Below are 18,470 nucleotides of genomic sequence, written 5' to 3' on the forward strand. Positions count from 1 at the left end.
GCTGTCAGAGGTGTCGGTTACTTGTTAAGACCTCACCAGAGGTGTCGGTAACTACCGCCAGGCTTACCGCTTGTTGCAGGCTTTATGAATTGACATTTGCTGACAATTTACTGACATGTGTCGTCGGTAACTGCAGCCAAGTCAGTAATTTATCCCCCTGGTCGGTAATGTCAGCTTTTCATGCGGTAACAGCCTTTATGAATTGACATTTTGCTAAGTGGTCGGTAAAGTCTGCTGTTTTCAGCATTACCGCATGAGGTAATGCTTTATGAATCGAGGCCCTAACGACCGACTGTAGCAGGTTTGAGGCCTCTGCTATTAACAGTGTAAGAATGGCTGCAGTTTCAATATTCCCCTTGAAAATCAATAGGTGAATTTTGATTGGCTCTTGTAGGCTCCACCCACTTTTCCGAATATTAATCCTAGTCACCCAGTGACCAACTGTGTGAAGTTTGAGAATCCTGCCATTAACAGTGTAAGAAAAGCTGCAGTTTACATTTTCCCATGTAAAAAGTGAGTTGTTTTTGGCTCCGCCCACTATTTCTAACCTTGACATACAGTCACTCAATGACCAAGTTTATGAGCTTTGGGGTCCTTGGCATCAATAAGTTGCATTTTACCATTGAAATTAAACAAATGTTATTGGCTGTTTTCTGCCCGCTCCCTTCAGAATTCCCAGTGACTGACTGTAGCAGATTTTAGACCTCTGCCATTATGAGTGTAAGAATGGAAGCAATGTAAATATTCCCCTTGAAAATCAAAAGGTGAATTTTGATTGGCTGCTGTAGGCCCCACCCACTTTCCTGAATATTAGTCCCAGTCACCCAGTGGCCAACTGTGTCACATTTGAGAACCCTGCCAATAACAGAATGGCTGAAATCAATCTAACAAATCTGATTGGCTTTTTGTGGCTCTACCCCTTTAGTGAATTTGTACCCCAGTCACCCAGTGACTGACTGTATCAGGTTTGAGGCCTCTGCCATTAACAGTGTAAGAATGGTAGCAATGTGAATATTTCCCTTGAAAATCAATAGGTAAATTTTGATTGGCTGTTGTAGGCTCCACCCACATTTCTGAATATTCATCCCAGTCACCCAGTGGCCAATTGTGTAAAGTTTGGGAACCCTGCCATGTAAAAAATGTAGTTGTTGGCACCGCCCACTTTTTCTACCTTTGACATGCAGTCACTCAATTATCAAGTTTATCAGCTTTGGGGTCCTTGGTATCAATATTTTGTACATTCCCATTGAAAAATAAACAAATCTGGCTGTTTGTGGCTCCGCCCCCTTTCTGAATTTGGACCCTAGTCACCCAGTGACCAACTGTACCAGGTTTGAGGCATCTGCTTTTAACAGTATAAGAGAATGGTAGCAGCGTAAATATTCCCTTTGAAAATCAAAAGGTGATTTTTTATTGGCTGTTGTAGGCTCCACCCACCTTCCAAAATCTTAATCTCAGTCACCCAATGACCAACTGTGCAAAGTATGAGAACTCTGCCATTAACGGTGTAAGAATGGCTGCAGTTTATATTTTCCCCAGTAAAAGTTGTTTTTGGCTCCGCCCACTTTTTGTAACCTTGACACACAGTCACTCAATGACCAAGTTTGTGATCTTTCAGTTTCCTGGCATCAAAAATGTGGGAATGGAAGCAGTTTATCCACCAAGGAAATCTGATTGGCTGTATGTGGCCCCGCCCCTTTAGTGAATTTGTACCCCAGTCACCCAATGACTGACTGTAGCAAGTTTGAAGCCTCTGCCATTAAAAGTGTATGAATAGCAGTAGTTTCAATATTCCCCCTTGAAAATCAATAGGTGAATTTTGATTGGATGTTGTAGGCTCCACCCATTTTCTTGAATCTTAATCGCATTCACGCAGTGACCAACTGTGGCAAGTTTGAGAACCCTGCGATTAACAGTCTAAGAATGGCTGCAGTTTACATTTTCCCATTTAAAATGAACGGCTGAAATTTGATTGGCTGTTTTATGCTCCACCCCCTTTTCCTGGATTTGTAACCTCAGTCACCAAGTGACCAACTGTGCCATGTGTGGGGACTCTGGCTTGATTACTGTGAGAATGGCAGCCTTTTACATTTTTTCCATTGACTTGAATGGGTGAAATCTGATTTGCTGGTTGTAGCTCCGCCCACGTATGCAGGGGGGACCCGAGACCCCCAGAACATATCATCCCAGGTAGTAAGGGATCTGTGTACCAAGTTTCGTTCAAATCGGTCAAGCCGTTTTCGCGTGATCGCGACACACACACACACACACACACACACACACACACACACACACACACACACACACACGCACGCACACACACACACACGCACACGCACACACGCGCACACGCGCACACGCGCACACGCGCACACACGCACACGCGCACACACGCACACGCGCACACGCGCACACACGCACACACGCACACACGCACACACGCACACACACTTTATTTCAAATTTGATATACTTTATTTTTTTTAAAATATATTTTGATTTGAATTTTATTTGATTAGAAAGTTTCAGTGTTCTTTTTATCTAATTTTTATTCTCCATTTCATTTATTTTAAAAAAAATTTTTTATCAGGGCTGTGGAGTCGGCACAAAAATCCACCGACTCCGACTCCTCAGTTTAGGATTCCACCGACTCCGACGCTTCGACTCCAACACCTCTAATTTGCATGTTACAATCTTGTTGATTGAAAGTATGTAACATGAAATTCGTCTCTTAACTGCCAACGCTTAGGAATTTTAGAAGACAACTAAAGTGAGAAGGATATGGAGACTGCCATATGTATTCCCTTTAGACTAAAACTAGTCCTTGGTAAGAATACTTGTAAAAAGTACAAACCGGAACAAAGAACATCTATCAGGCCCTAGGCAATGTAACTGTGGGTACATGTAAGAGTGATGTGCAGGTACTCTGCAGGGGAATGAGGCGATTCTTCCTCTATTACACATTCTTCATGCACAATCTGAACCAGGTTTATGGGTGATAGACAACACCTCTGTGTTCAATGTGCACAGCATTCTCAGTGGAGACCCTGCAGCTCTGTGGAGAGTGCATATGTAGAGTATAGTACTACTGTGTAACAAAGTAAACCTGAGAGATGAAATTAAAGTTTTATACATACCTGGGGCTTCCTCCAGCCCCCTTCAGGCTAATCATTCCCTTGCTGTCCTTCTCCGCCACCTGGATCTTCTGCTATGAGTCCAGGTACTTGAGCCAGTCTGGCATAGTGCGCATGCACACACTCCGCCGCTGGGAGCGTACTACACCTGCGCAGCACTATTGCGCAGGTGCAGAACGCTCCTGGCTGTGGAAGCGGCATGAGGCCGGACTGGGCTGACTGGCTGAATTACCGGGACTCATAGCAGAAGATCCAGGTGGTGGAGGAGGACAGCGATGGACTGATTGGCCTGAAGGGGGCTGGAGGAAGCCCCAGGTATGGATAAAACTTTTCTTTTCATCCGTCTCAGGTACCCTTTAATTCGTAGTCACCAAACCAAATTTTAACAATATATCAAATTACTTGATTTCATGAGCATTTCCAGAAATCAGCATCAATGCAGAATGATTTCCATCTCACTGACCATCTCTATTAGTGACACGGCTACACATCAGGCTTTATTCTTACAGCATAGATGTTATTTAGTATATATAAGAGATTCCTGTGTACACATCATATATACTGTACAGTCACAATCAGATATGTATCGTATTTCTGACTTTAAAAATACGGGGACTGCTTTATTGAAGCAGCACAAGTAACTCATTTTGATTGGTTTTTTTCATTTTTGTGGACAAAGCACAGCTATTACTGTATATATAAATTATTTATGACTATTATCTGATAAATAGAACATTTTATCATATTTTCTATTTTAATTACAATTTAAATTCATTAGGAGTCTAAGTATTTTTTCCTGACTCCGACTCCAGGCACCCAAAATTGCTCCGAACTGACTCCACGACTCCACAACCCTGCTTTTTATCTCACTTTTTATTTATTTCAATTTGTAATTTGATTTTTTTCTGTATTTTAGTCTAAATTTTTTATCTTCATAAAAAAGAATGCACAGGGCAGCAGTGGACAGAGTGTGTCAGGAGGAGAAGCAGCAGCAAGAGGCCCATCTCGTCTTCCTCTAGCCATCACTCTGTGCATCATGTGCAGCCTGCCCAGTCCCACTGCACGCCAACCCCCTCTGCACACCAGGCTGGAAGCAGCATCCAGACCTCATCAGCTGTCTCCTCCCCCCAGTTTGTCGCCCAGCGCCAGGCCTCTCTTTGAAATGATTGCACGGAAGAGGCCTCTTGCCCCAACTGGCCAGATATTTGACCCAACACCTCCTGCCCTATCAGCTGGTGGAAAGTGAACCCTTCCGCCAGCTGACGTGCTGTTTGGCATTACAATGGTGGATCCCCAGCCTCCATTATGTTACCAGGGCTGCCATCCCAGCCCACACCAGCATGTAGAGGAATGTGTATCCTGGTTGTTGGACCATGCAGTTGGCGGCAGGGTGCACCTCACTACAGATGCCTGAGGGCCCTTTCACACTGGCACAGCGGGGTGCAGCATTTCCACCGCAGCCTACCGCTAGGGCATTGTTAGTCTATGGGGTCTTCCATACCGATGTGGTGCAGCACAATGCGATGGAAGTGACGTTTTTGCCGCATACCTGATGCCAGTGCATACCTACATTACCATGCGGCTCTTGCGGCGGACCAGAAGTCATGTAAGTCTATGGAGACGCATGTGTTTTTAAACTGACCGCCACATTTTGACACATTGCACATTTAAGCAATGCGCTTCTGCGCACAGGATTGCTTCACCAACAGGAAGTGAGCGTCACTTCCTGCTTGGCCGTCTGCCAGACAGGGATTACTGTTTACTAACGTGGTAATCCCTGAAGGCCTGTTTTTGGCGGTGCTGCCCCCATGGGGTCAAGGGGAGGCCAGTCTAACCCCCTTCTGCCCCCTCCTCTGTCCCAGGTAGTGTTGGGCGTAATTACCTGTAATTTATGGATATCTGTAATGACAAGTTGTAATTGCGTCCTACAGCACCGTAGTTATAATCCGTAATCCACTGTGATTACAAATTCTGACTACAAATGCAAGCTGTAAATACAACTTCGAGTCCATTACGGAAGTGCATTTTTTTATCAAGATGTCCCTAGCAACCAATAGGAATGAGCGGAGCTCTGGACACACCCTTCCCTATATAAGGTGGATGCCATCTTGGATTATCTCCTTGCTGTTACTCAGCACTGTGTGAGGTTGTGCTGGAGAGAGCAGTGCTGTGTATTTGCATTTTTGTGATAAATTTGTGCTCATTTGAGACTCACTGAACCTGTGATTGATAGTTTAGTGGTTCAGTTAGAGAGTTAGCTTACTAAATTGTTAGCTTTGTCATTCAGTTCGAGAGTTATTTTATGGCAATAGTGAAAGCAAAACGTTTTGAATCAGGATGATACCATTTATTGGCTAACTTAGAAGACAAGGAGTAAGCTTTCAGCTATGAAGCCTTCCTCAGACTCGACTCCTGTATACTGACAACATGTAGAGCACACAGCTTATATGTACTGGACATTAAAAGGAGATACATTTATCACTTACCAATGCTCATCCCAGTAATAATGTCCTCTTCTTCCTTTTTACTTGTTCTTATTATGTCACTCTCCTCCATAGACTGCTGATCCCTCCTCACATATGTGTCTCCTTCTTTAATTGGTTCCATCCTGCCACCCTCCTCCATATACTGCTGATCACTCCTCACATAGGTCTCTTCTTCTTTAATTGTCCTTATCATGCCACCCTCCTCCACAGACTGCTCATCACTCTTTACATAGGCCTCTCCTTGTTCCTCCTTAATTGTCTCCATCATGCCACCCTCCTCCATAGATTGTTGATCACTCCTCACATAGGTCTCTCCTTTTTCTTCTTCAAATGTACTCATGTCACCCTCCTCCATAGACTGCTGATCACTCCTCATATATGTAATTTGTTCTTTAATGTCAGATCTCAGTTCTGAAATGGATAACAAATTATAGGTGTAAGATATCAAATAATCAAAGCACAGAAAAGAACATACATTGCTAGGGGGTGATAATATCCAATAAGCTGTGGTATCGGCACATTCAGCACCACAGTCCTCTCTCCCAGTGTGCCTTGCTCATCATCTGGTGCTTCTCCCCTCCTCTCCATGCACACATTCCTGGGAGGTTACAGCAGTGCCGGCAGTGGTAGATGGACGAGGATGTGAAGAGAGGGCAGCTGGAGATACAGGAAGATAAGAGCTGAGGCCTGCAGCTAATTAGCTATGAATGATCGTTACTTACGGCTCTGGCAGCTGATGAACTGGGCAGATGGGACTGCAGCTCCATATCCTGACCCTACCTGTCCATCACCTACTAACCCCAAACCTTCCAAGAGCCATAGCAACAAATCTCCCAGCTGGGACAGTGCCAGTACCAGGACAGAAGCAGCAGAGGCCACCCAACCACTTTCCAGCTGCATCCTCCATCTTCTCTACCTGTCCGACCGTCATCTTTGTGCAGACTCCAACCTCACCCACTGTGGGCCATCCAACACCAGTGGCTCCTGATTGCACAGTGGCTTCTTCTCATCAGAGATACAATGCAGTGTTCTCCTCAGAATGTTTTTTCCAGCCGGTTGGCATGAAAAAGTAGCCGGGTGGGTCGGCACTGGGAAATATGGTGGCATGCGTAAGTTACCAGAGCACGCTATGCTGCACTACCGCAACATAGCGTACGCTCGTCTCTCTATCTCTGTCCACTTTTACAGTTTAGTTTCCAGTTGCATTGGTCGTGGGGTATTGCAGATAGTGTGCAGGGGACACATATAATGATTTATTAAATGAAATGTCTGAGGAGTTAAAAAACAAAGATCTACTTACCTGGGGCTTTCTCCAGCCCCTGACAGCTGTCCTGTGCCCTTGCCGCAGCTCCGGTGTCCCGGGATCTCCTCCATTTCAGATGGCGACCTTGCCCGCCTGGCATCTACTGCGCCTGCGCAGAACGCTCCAGACCGCGTGAGCACGGACACCAGGGGGGCTCATGCAGGCGCAGTAGATGCCGACCTGGCGAGGTTGGCATCTCCAACGGAGGGGATCCCGGGACACCAGAGCTCCGGCGAGGGCACAGGACGGCTGCCAGGGACTGGAGGAAGTAAACCTTTGTTTTTTAACTCCTAGGAAATGTCTTTAAATATGCTAGGATTGGGGGGGCGTGGCTAGCCATGCGCGCGTGAGGACGTCTCTGCCTGCAGCTCTCCCGGCTCGAGACTAAATCCTCCGCAACACACAGTGGATACTCACTGCGGATTCCCCACAACTACTCCCGCTGATCACGGAAGTCCCCCCGCACGAGAGGATGCCCAAATACGGCCCCCCGATGGTCTCAACCACCGCTGAGAAGGTGGCGAAGTACGCGAGGTAGGACAGGCAAGATGGCGCCGGTCCTCCACAACAGCACACGCCGTCCTCTTCAGACTCGGAGGAGGATTCCCGCTCTGACACTACTCACACCACAGCGGTGAGAGAGACACACAAGACGACTGGTAAGCCTTGTAAGGAGGAACCCCCTGGGGAACAGAGGATTAGCCCAGGCCCTAGTCAGACCATATCTACTGCTCACAGCATGAAGGAGGAGGGTGGGCCAGATCCCCCTGAACCTACTAGAGCGGAGCTACTGGCAGCCATACATGCACTACAGCTATCCCTAACTACCAGGCTGGACTCAATCCAAACGGAAATGTCCTTTGTTAAGGCGGATTTTAATACGCTTAAAGATAGGACGACGGAATCCGAACGGAGAATAAGTCAGTTGGAGGACACTGTTAACCCTATGCGTGCTGCACAGTCCCAGTCCACTAAGACCTCCCAAGAACACTCTTTAAAAATGGATGACTTGGAGAACCGCTCACGCAGATCAAACCTGCGCTTTGTGGGCATCCCTGAGAAAAGTGAGGGTTCTGATCCGGAAGTTTTCCTGGAAAACTGGCTGAAGGACACGATTCCAGATCTCGAGCCCTCCCATACTTTCTCGATTGAACGGGCGCACAGAGTGCCCGGAGGCCCCCCCAAGCCAGGAAACACGCCGAGACCAATGCTTGCAAAGCTCCTTAACTATAGGGACAAAGTTGAGATTCTAAGGAAGGCTAGATCTGCTCCGGATCTCTCTATCAATGGTGTTAAAGTGTCAATATACCAGGACTTTTCACCTGAAGTTCAGAAACTGCGTGCAACATTTAATGCTGTGAAAGCTGGCCTCCGCACACAAGAAATTCCTTATAGTATGCTGTTCCCCGCGAAACTACGCATCCAATACAAAGGGAAATTTCAATTTTTCGCCTCGCAGAGTGAAGCGGCAACATGGATGGAACTACAGGGGTTTCCAATCCCTGCCTTCTCTCCTAAGAAAAGGAAATAGGGTCAGTTCCACTAGAATTAAATTCTGACTACTCCTTCTGCACAGAATTGCTCTGTTTCAATGCCTTACCAACTATATGGCCCTGGGATCCTATTTATCACTCCCTAGCCAATACGGATCTCCTCAGCCTAGACTGACGTTAGCGGGGACTTGCTGATCACAATGGAAGCCCGTATTGTGCGTGGTCTTGCATAAGAACATTTCTTTCATGCACGTAACACTCTTAATGGCTTTTATTTTTATAGGTCCACAGACCATGTATTCAAGACAGGAACCAATCTCATGCTATGTGAATATATAAGACTATATTTCATATGTGTATGCAATGCCTACCTTTAACAACCCCTTATATTTACAGGCTCCCGAGGTGTTAAATTGTGAACAGGTTGTTGCATGATTGTAGTATATGCCCTGTGAATCTTCTGAACTCTGCCCATATGAAACCTCATAGGCACTATACTTATAATGAACATGGGACTTTGACCGCAGCCGTAGATATATATTTATCAATTCACACTTGTGGCGGTTCGCTGCCATCTACTGGAGAGAGTTGGTAACAGTTCACATAATTCCAATTTATACAGACACACCGAGTTTTATTTGTCTGGGCTGCGGTCACAGTTGCCGACCTGGAGTGGATCAGGTTATTTTTCTCTCTTTACCTGAGGATCTTTATTGTAATTTTGTTTGTAACTAGTTATGTTTTAAGCATAGGAACCTATCCACAAATATCGGTGGATACGCTTATCTCGAGCTGGGATGGCACTGGAGGTAGTTGCTGGTTTACTCGCCTTCTCTTTACATTCAGTTAAGGGAGTTAGATCCCTTGTAGTTTAAACAGGGGATGGGGAGGGTTAGGGACCTTCTGGGGGTTTATAATGCAGTTCCTGTATGTTACTTACCGCAGTTTATGATATATGACAAATATATGCTACAAGGTGGGACCAAGATCTTTTTTCTCCTTAAGTCATGACGAATATTAAAGTAGTTTCATGGAATGTGAGAGGCCTGAACAACCCAATTAAGAGGCGCCTGGTGTTTGAGCATTTGCGTAAAATTTCCCCACATATTATCTGCCTTCAGGAAACTCATTTAATGGGATCTCGCGCCTTACTATTAAAAAAACCCTGGATTTCCTCATACTACCTCGCTTATTATTCCTCCTTTTCAAGGGGAACAGCTATTCTGATAGCTAAGTCCCTCCCAGTTCAGATTCCTGAAGTCAGAATAGACCCCAATGGAAATTTTGTTATTATCAAATATATCATTGATGGTAGGCCCTTGATATTGGGATCAGTATACATCCCGCCCCCGTTTAATGCTCAGACACCGGACCGCCTCTCCACTAAGCTGCATGCCTTTATTGATGACCCACTCTTGCTTATGGGCGACTTTAATGCCGTACTTGACCCGACCCTGGATAGGTTGAGTGGCACTGGCAGACCATATCCCCCATTTTTGAAATGGCTCTCCCAATACGATCTCCAAGATATCTGGAGGTGGAAGTTTCCAGACTCTAGGGAATTCTCCTGCTACTCGGACACCCATCAGACCATGTCCCGCATAGATCTATGTCTTGGCTCCAAAGATATTCTCCCCCTTGTGGACTCTATAAAGTATTTACCCCACGGTATATCGGATCACTCCCCTCTTATATGTCAGTTATACCTACGCGGTCACACCTCACCAGTGGTATGGAGACTAGGCTCTTGCTGGCTCGAAGATGAGACTATAATAGAAGACTGTCGACAGGATATGAGGGATTACTGGCATAACAACCGAGACACAGCTTCCCCCCTGATTTGCTGGGATGCCAGTAAAGCTGTACTAAGGGGAGCCTTTAGAGCCTCAATGTCCAGAATGAGGCAAAACACCATTGCCTCACACGATTACCACGAAAAGGGGATGCGAGAGGCTAAATTAAGATTATTGCAACATCCCACTCGAGAGAACTATGCCAGTTGGGAGACGGAGCGCAGAAAACTTGAGCTCCTACTCCTTGATAGAACTAAGCGCAGAGAGCTAATACACACACAGAGGGGATTTGAATTTGGGAATAAGTGTAGCAAGTTTTTAACTTATTTACTAAAATCAAACGAGCAAACGGTAGCTATTCCCAGAATAATAGATAACTCAGGCATAATACATACAACCTCCCTTGAAATCGCCAAAGTCTTTCAGGAATTTTACTCAGCCCTATATTCATCCAGACTTATCAAACCTGCACGTGAAACAGACGACCTCTTTAGGGACTTGGACATACCACAGTTGACGGATGAGGCCAGACGGGAGCTGGATGCCCCAATTACAGCCGATAAAATCAGACTAGCCATCTCCTCCTTTAAAGCTAATAAGACACCGGGCCCTGATGGTATCCCAGTTGAGTGGTACTCTAAGAACAAATCCTTAGTAATCCCTTATCTCACTCAGCTATTTCAGTATATCTTTGAAACGGGATCGCTCCCGGACACCATGCATGAGGCCCTAATTGTCCTTATCCTTAAACCTGGCAAAAACCCACTTATATGCGACTCCTACCGACCAATTTCCTTAATAAATACGGATCTTAAAATCCTGACCAAGATCCTAGCAATAAGACTAAACCAACATATTACTTCAATAATACATCCTGACCAGACGGGGTTTATTCCCGGTCGCAATACTAGATTAAACATCCGTAGGCTCCTATCTAATATTCAATACCCCCATTCTAATGCTGGCACTAGGGTAATTTTATCCCTGGACGCTAATAAAGCCTTTGACTCCATCGAATGGCCTTACGTTCAGGCGGCCCTGGAGAGATTCGGTTTCGGCCCAAATTTTAGGAAATGGTTTACCATTTTATATAACTCACCACGAGCAAAACTTAGAGTCAACTCGACCATCTCCAATAGTTTTGAAATCTCCCGAGGCACTCGTCAGGGTTGCCCTCTGTCCCCTCTCCTGTTTGCGATAGCACTGGAACCTATAGCCCACTCTATAAGAGAATCTTCTAAGATTCAGGGGCTGCAAATTAACAAAATAGAGGAGCGTATTTCATTATACGCAGACGATATGCTAATATATCTTGCGGACCCTGGGCCATCTCTAGACGCGGTGCTGGATATTTTTGTTAGATTTGGCTCCATGTCTGGCCTCTCAATAAACTGGTCCAAGTCCATCATTTTCCCTCTAGATGACCCCGCTCGTCAACTGATCTCTCCACGATCATCTTTACAGGTGGTGGATACGTTTAAATACCTAGGGGTTTGGATTCAGCGCTCACCTGAAAAATTCCTTGAATGTAATCTATATCCAACTTTGGAAGCCATTGAATCCAAACTAAAAAACTGGATCTCCTTTCCACTTAATCTGTGTGGAAGAGTCTGTATAATTAAGATGATAGTCGCCCCAAAAATCCTCTATATTCTCCAGATGGCTCCCTCCTGGATACATAGGAAAATATTTCGCCGTATTGATTCTCTAATCATTTCATTTATTTGGGCAAATTCAATCCCCAAAATATCCCTATCCACACTGCAACTACCCACTTCCCAAGGTGGTCTTGCAGTGCCCAATTTCTTCCTATACTACTTGGCCTCCCAGCTGGTACCTATAGCATACTGGTTGAGCGACGTCAGACAGGACTCTACCTTGGCACTTGAAGCCGACATTGTGTCTTCGTATGAATCCCTGTGTGGAGCCATCTACAGATATGGAGTCCCTAATACAAAAGGGGGAATCTCACTCATACAAAATACAATTAAAATTTACAAAACCGCTCGTAAATTCCTGGGTGAACCATCGACCCCTATGTCCTATAGCTCCCCTTTATGGCACAACAACAACCTTCCTGAGCTCCTCACGGTCCCTGATCCGCAATTCTGGTCCCACCATAACGTAAAATATTTGCACCAACTATTTTCTGAAGGGAAGTTTAGAGACTTTTCGGAGCTCCGAGGGGAGTTTGGACTACCTAGGCATGCTCTCTTCAGGTACTTCCAACTTAGACATGCTATGAGGGCCCAGGTTGGCCTGACAGAAGTGGACCTGAACCCTTTGGGCCTGGAGACACTCCTGTTACATCATGATAGATCCAAACAGATCTCGAAATATTATAACTTCCTATTAAGTTCCCAAACAACACCCAAATTCGAGTCTATAAAAAAGAGATGGTCTGTTGCGGTAGATGAGATACTGGAGGGGGATTGGTTGGATATAGTAGATAACTACCATAAAACCACTATTGCAGCCTATGATAGGATGATAGGTCTGAAATGGCTGCATCAAGCGTATTTGTCGCCTATTCGACTATCTCGGATGGCGCCTTGTCATGATGGCCGCTGCTTTAAATGTGGACAGGATCGGGCCGATTTTCTACATTGCGTCTGGTTCTGTCCTCAAGTTAATGATTATTGGAAGTCAGTTATCCATTTTCTAAGAGATGTTCTGGATCTTCCCATAATTCAATCATTCAAAGTTTGTATGCTGGGGATGACACAAGATATACATTGTAGTGCAGGGAAAAAAACACTTATTAGGATTTTACTATTCTACGCCAGAAAATCTATTACACTAAAATGGAAAAACAGTAATCCCCCTAATCTAACCGAATGGAAGAAACTGATCAACCAGGCTCTTCCACTGTATAAACTTACTTACCAGACCCGCAACCAACCAAAAAAATTCACTAAAATATGGTCCTCATGGGTTGACTCTATGGACACGGTAATTCCGAATTTGGATATTAATATATCGGTTCAGGATCTGAACCTGGATTAATCTAGGAATATAGTTAAGGCCCCATGTCCTGCTCGCCTTTTACATTAAGATTCACCTTGTAACGATTTGTTAATGCTGTTACTGTTCATGACAATATTCTATGCTCTCTATACTACATGATTATGGTTCTCGCTCTTGCCAATCACTGTATTGTAACTAGAACTGCATTGTTTCTGGGAAATGTTTGTTTTTTTTGTTACGTTCTATTATGAGCTGTTTGTTGAAAATCAATAAAAATTCTCTTTAAAAAAAAAAAAAAAATATGCTAGGATTATTATAGGTGGCCCTTGCACACTATCTGCAATATCACACGATGCCCCATTTACCTCCCAGCCCCCCTTCCTCCCCCCTTGCGATATCGTACACATAAAACAATTTCCATGGTCAGCCAGTGTCAGTGAACATCACAGCCTGCAGATTGCGTGTATATATAATCACAGCCTGAATATAGAATCTGATTCAGAGCCACGCCCCTTGAGGAAACGAGCAAGGAGCTCGTAAAACATGTCGGGGCTATAGGTGGCGTCACCGCGTGTTTGCCCTGCATCCTCATTGCCCTGATCCACTGGGACTCCTCCTGTGCATGTCCACACCTGACAGATCGGTCAAAGATCAGACATTACAATGCTGCACAGCCAACTGTGATCCTCAAGGACACTACCACAAACACGGTGAGCCGATACTATGCTATCCTTTACCAAGAGACTGTGGGCTGAAGGCATGTATGCCTGTACCTAATGTACTCAGCTACCTCTCGATGTATGCACTGGAAGTGATTTCATACTGCAACTAATAGGATCAATATGCTCAGTTCTTGTGGACAAGGAGGACTTGCTTAAATTCAATAAGCTACAACTGCCTGCTATGCATTTACTATGTGTATGGAACAGACATGCTTTGCTTACGTTTCTCTCATGCTGCATCTAACAAGATCTAAGCTTGCTTTGCACACTGCTGTGGACATTTGCTGCTTTGCCAAAAGTCTTGATACCAGTCTACCATAAGTGGGGAGTGTGGAGTGCCAAAAGCACCTGGCCATTTGAACTACATTTGATCTCCATGCCTTATGGATTTTCACTTACATAGCTCCAAGAGCATCTGGTCAATGGGACCACATTGATTTCCATGTCCCATGGACTTTCATTAGTCTAACATATAGTGTATATTAACAATACCATCTACCTTGGGCTTTACTGAATGGTGTGTAATATGTATGCATGGTTGTAAGGAGTAGACAGTTTGTGTACAGGGTACTTTTGGGGATTGTCTAGGGCAATTTTAAACATTTTTGTACCTTTTGATAAATAAAAGTTGATATAATTCTTGATAAAAACACTCTTTGGTTGTTTTATTGGTATGTACCATCCACCTTTTGGTTCCTTCCTAGAAAGTTTTGTATTAGAATCTGATTCAGCCAACAGTGAACTGTGCGCATACCTCTGTCTCCATACACGTCTCTGCATAGCTCACAGACACACGGCTCTGCAGTCCGCGGCCAGTGCTAATGGTCACGCCTCTTATGCGCTGAGCCAATCAAAGCACGAGCTTGCCGGGAAGCGCAAGATCTGATGCACAGAGGAGAAGCAGCGCTTCCTGACAGGGACACAGTGTCAACCAGGTCATTTATTTTACTTGGGCAAGGTGATAGCGGGGCATGCAATCTCACCAGCCAGGCGGTAATTACATTTACCCGGGCTCTCCGCCCGGCTGATTGATCCTGGGGAGAACACTGCAATGGATACGGTCATATGGTGCACCTGTCTCATCTGCTGAAAATGAACACAATGCACAGAACCTGCTCCTTCAAGACCTCCCTCCCCTGAGACCTCCACTGAGCCAAAACAACTCTATTGTTCAACATTGTATTTATGACTGTTGCTATGAACAGCTGCTGGGAAAAGCTATCAGGGAAAGTTTCCTCCTTCACAGGGAAGAGATACTGGCCTGCCTTCCATAACGACTGGGATAAACATGAAAACACCTCTGACAGCACAAGAAGTGAGGGAAATCCAGAGATAAGGTAACACAGAGAGTGTGCATACGTGTGAGGCACCAGCTAGAGGTGGGAGCTGCTCCACAAGGATCTTATGGGCTCAGAATTCCATGGCATACAAGATCAGCCAATCAGAGCGCTGCACTATTCACAGATCATATTATTCTCTATGTCTCCATCCCTAAGGGGCAATTATGTAAACGAACCCCTCACATAGATACTTTGTATCATTCTCAGGAATAAAGGCAGACTACCCTAACAATAAAACTACTACTCCCTGCAAGCTCTCTCCATAAAGATGCATGCGCCTGGATTCCTGCTCACACCCTTCATACCACTAAAAAAATTCACCCTTCTCCTTGGTATAGAATTCAGACATCTCTCCACATTTCACTCGAGCCATTGATAACATAGCAATGGAGCTCAAGGGATGGTCTGACTGGTGGCTGGTCTGGTGGATGACTAATATCTGGGAGACTTGGGAAGTGTTATAATTTAAGTAGGCCTCAGTTACTTGGCCTGAGTTTTAGGTAAAAGACTTGTCCGCAGTGTATGCCTTTAAAATAGATAGAGGTTTGGTGATGCAGGCAGAGGCATCTCAGGGTCTGCGTGTAGCAGAAGATACACGCAGATACTGAGAACATGTTCCTAAGAGAAGGCCATCGGTTTACTCTGACCTCCACTTACAGGACAGGAACAGTAAACATTGGCCATATTTACTAAACATCCACATGCCTGCATCTGGGTCAAGTGCCTCATTGATTATTAATCGAGTAGGCGGGTATGATGACACCACGAGTGGGTCCACCAATAGACTGATATAGGGGGTGGCGAAGATGATGTCATATTTAACTCTTTCCTAGTCGGTATTAAATCTGGAGCGAGCGATGGGGAACTCACTTCTGCTTCTTCCTTCCGCACTAGCTCACAATACTGACTGGAACCCAATTATTTCTCTAAGCATGTTCTTCCTTTATGTAATCTGATATAATGTTTGCTGTACATAGGTAGTTTAGTGGAACGTAGGTAGGAAGAAGGTACCTGATAGACTTCCGCAGGGAGTCTAATCATGAGCTTATAATGCAACATGAAGATTTGCATAGCTAGGATATGATGACTGTATCTATCTGTCTTTCTGTGACTTGAATAAATAACGGAAACATTGGAGAAGCCTGAGAAAGTCTATTTCCTGTTTGCTGTGTGGAGAGTCAAGTGATCTCACAGTCTGTGAGACGATGGTGTCGAAGCAAGGTGATAAGAACAGTTTATAACAATTGGTGCCTGAAATCCTTCCCTGCCTAGCAAAACAGGCAGACGGGCCGGGGGCAGAAGAAGTTTTCAAGATATTCCACAGCAAAACAAGCGGAATAGACGGACGCAGACGGTAAAGCTTATCAAGCTGATACTGATAAGTGGGAGTGTGCGGGAGCCAAGCACACGGCGGCAATTCGAGAATCAGCGGCGAAACTCTTGGACGTTAGACTGTGACTGCATTGTGCACTGTAGCCACTAGCCGAAATATGGGTCAGACGGGACACTCCGAGGCCAGCTTGCAACTCGCTGTGGGAGATGTAGATCCACTGAGCCAGTCCAGTGTGGGGACGGAGATGACGGTGTTTAAACGCTCAGAAGGTTCCGGAGTCCATGGAAGTTTCGCAGGTGTAGTTGCGGGAATGCTGATGAAGTGCCAAGAATCTGCTGCTCAGGCAAGTTTGTTTACGTTGTTGTATGGCGTTATCTGTATTTGGGGTTATAACAAGGAGAGTATAATGTGTTAATGTGTACATTCTGTGTTAATTGCAGCATGGTGGCTGCAGGCTTCTCTTCTCTCTCGCGCGTGGTGGGAGGCTGCTTTCAGAGTTTAGGTGCTTGGTTTTTTTTTTTTCTTCGGATTCAAGCTTCCTGTGTTGTATATTTACGTAGTGGTTATCTCTGCATTTGTCTCAGGCATGTTTTTGCTGGAAAGAAGTCGATTGGGTTTTTTATTTCTCTTCTCTTCTCTCCCCGTCTCTACAGAGGCTGGGAAAAAAGGGGGGGGGGGTTCCCCGCAGCAGGAGATAAGCCAGCGGTGCTTCTGTTAGTACTGGATGGGAGGGAGAGGTGATCGAGAGGAGTGTAGTGAGAGGTGCAAGCTTATCTAGTTCCAGTCAGCGCCGCTAAAAGTTATATAGGTTTAATGTTGTAGTCATGTCAGACTGATAAATGTGCGTCTCAGAAGTACTAGCTGTTAATATGGTTTAGAGTTACGCTGCACGCTTGAATAGTTCTGTGTTATGCTGCAGATGATTTGTGAGGGGAGAGAGGGTTCTACGTCCCTGGGTGATGCTACGATGTAAAATATTTAGCATTGCAGCTGTGACGCAGTTTGTCTCACTTTTGGCAAGCATCCCAGAGAGTATAGGTAGCGGAAGGCTGACTCTCGGTAAAATGTATAGATGCTGTGTGTAACTATGCATAACAAATGTATGTTCTGTGTGAGTTTTGTTCTCTCTCCTAGGTCTATAGGAACGAGAGGCTGCTATGGGAGCAGCCATCTTGGCTGGCAGTCCAGGACTCAAAATGGCGGCAGTGGAGAGAGCCCGCCCCCGTGAGTCATGGCCCCCACACGTCATGGCAGGGGGGAGGAGGGGCTGGGGGATCCACGTCACGTCAGGCTGTGCTCGCGGCTCCGGGCAGAGCAGCTGAAAGGAAGGGGGGTAGAAATACAGAGACATTCTCCTGGGTGTCTCGGTTCTCAAAGTATTTCCCCAGAGCTTTTCCCTGGGTCCATGGAGAGGAATGCCAGAATAGGAAGTGTTTCCCAGCTAGGTGCAGGGACACACGTAACAGTGCAGATCAGGAAAGGGTCTGTACTGAGTTGCTTATAGGATTATTCCTGTAAGTGGGGCACCTTAATGGGTGGTGCAGCATAAGTTCCCAATAGAAAAGGGGGGACAGCGCATCAGGGGGGGGTGCCGGAGGTGGAAAAAAGGGAGTTGACCAATACGGGTTTCCGTCGCCACTGTTGCAGAGCGGTAACGTTTTTTTCGGTTTTGTCGTGGACAGAGCCAGAGCTGGACTGGGAGGTCTATGCTGGGCTGGAGCGTTTTTTTGTGCGATTTTTTTCGTCCACTGATTGGTCAAATATGTTTTTTCCAGCTCCTATCATTTGTAGCACAATGAACTAGGACTGACAGCAGTTCATGGGGCAATTATACAGATGATAGAATTGCCGTTTACAGAGTGACAGTGTATCAGTACGCTGTTTGCCATGTGACTACCTA

At 45.4% G+C, this 18,470-nt stretch overlaps 1 protein-coding gene across 1 annotated transcript in view; it reads right to left on the reverse strand.

The window, feature by feature from the left end:
- The window catches only part of LOC137524103 (zinc finger protein 665-like), a 217,820-nt gene that overhangs the window by 194,015 nt on the left and 5,335 nt on the right, over window positions 1–18,470 (reverse strand). The window contains exon 2 of the mRNA XM_068243610.1: window positions 5,620–6,030. Coding sequence (XP_068099711.1) covers window positions 5,620–5,995 — 376 coding nt within the window. The 5' untranslated portion in view covers window positions 5,996–6,030. The remainder of the gene's footprint in view (window positions 1–5,619; window positions 6,031–18,470) is intronic.

This window comes from Hyperolius riggenbachi, chromosome 7 (assembly GCF_040937935.1).
Source record: "Hyperolius riggenbachi isolate aHypRig1 chromosome 7, aHypRig1.pri, whole genome shotgun sequence".
In the NCBI taxonomy this organism is placed as follows: Eukaryota; Metazoa; Chordata; class Amphibia; order Anura; family Hyperoliidae; genus Hyperolius; species Hyperolius riggenbachi.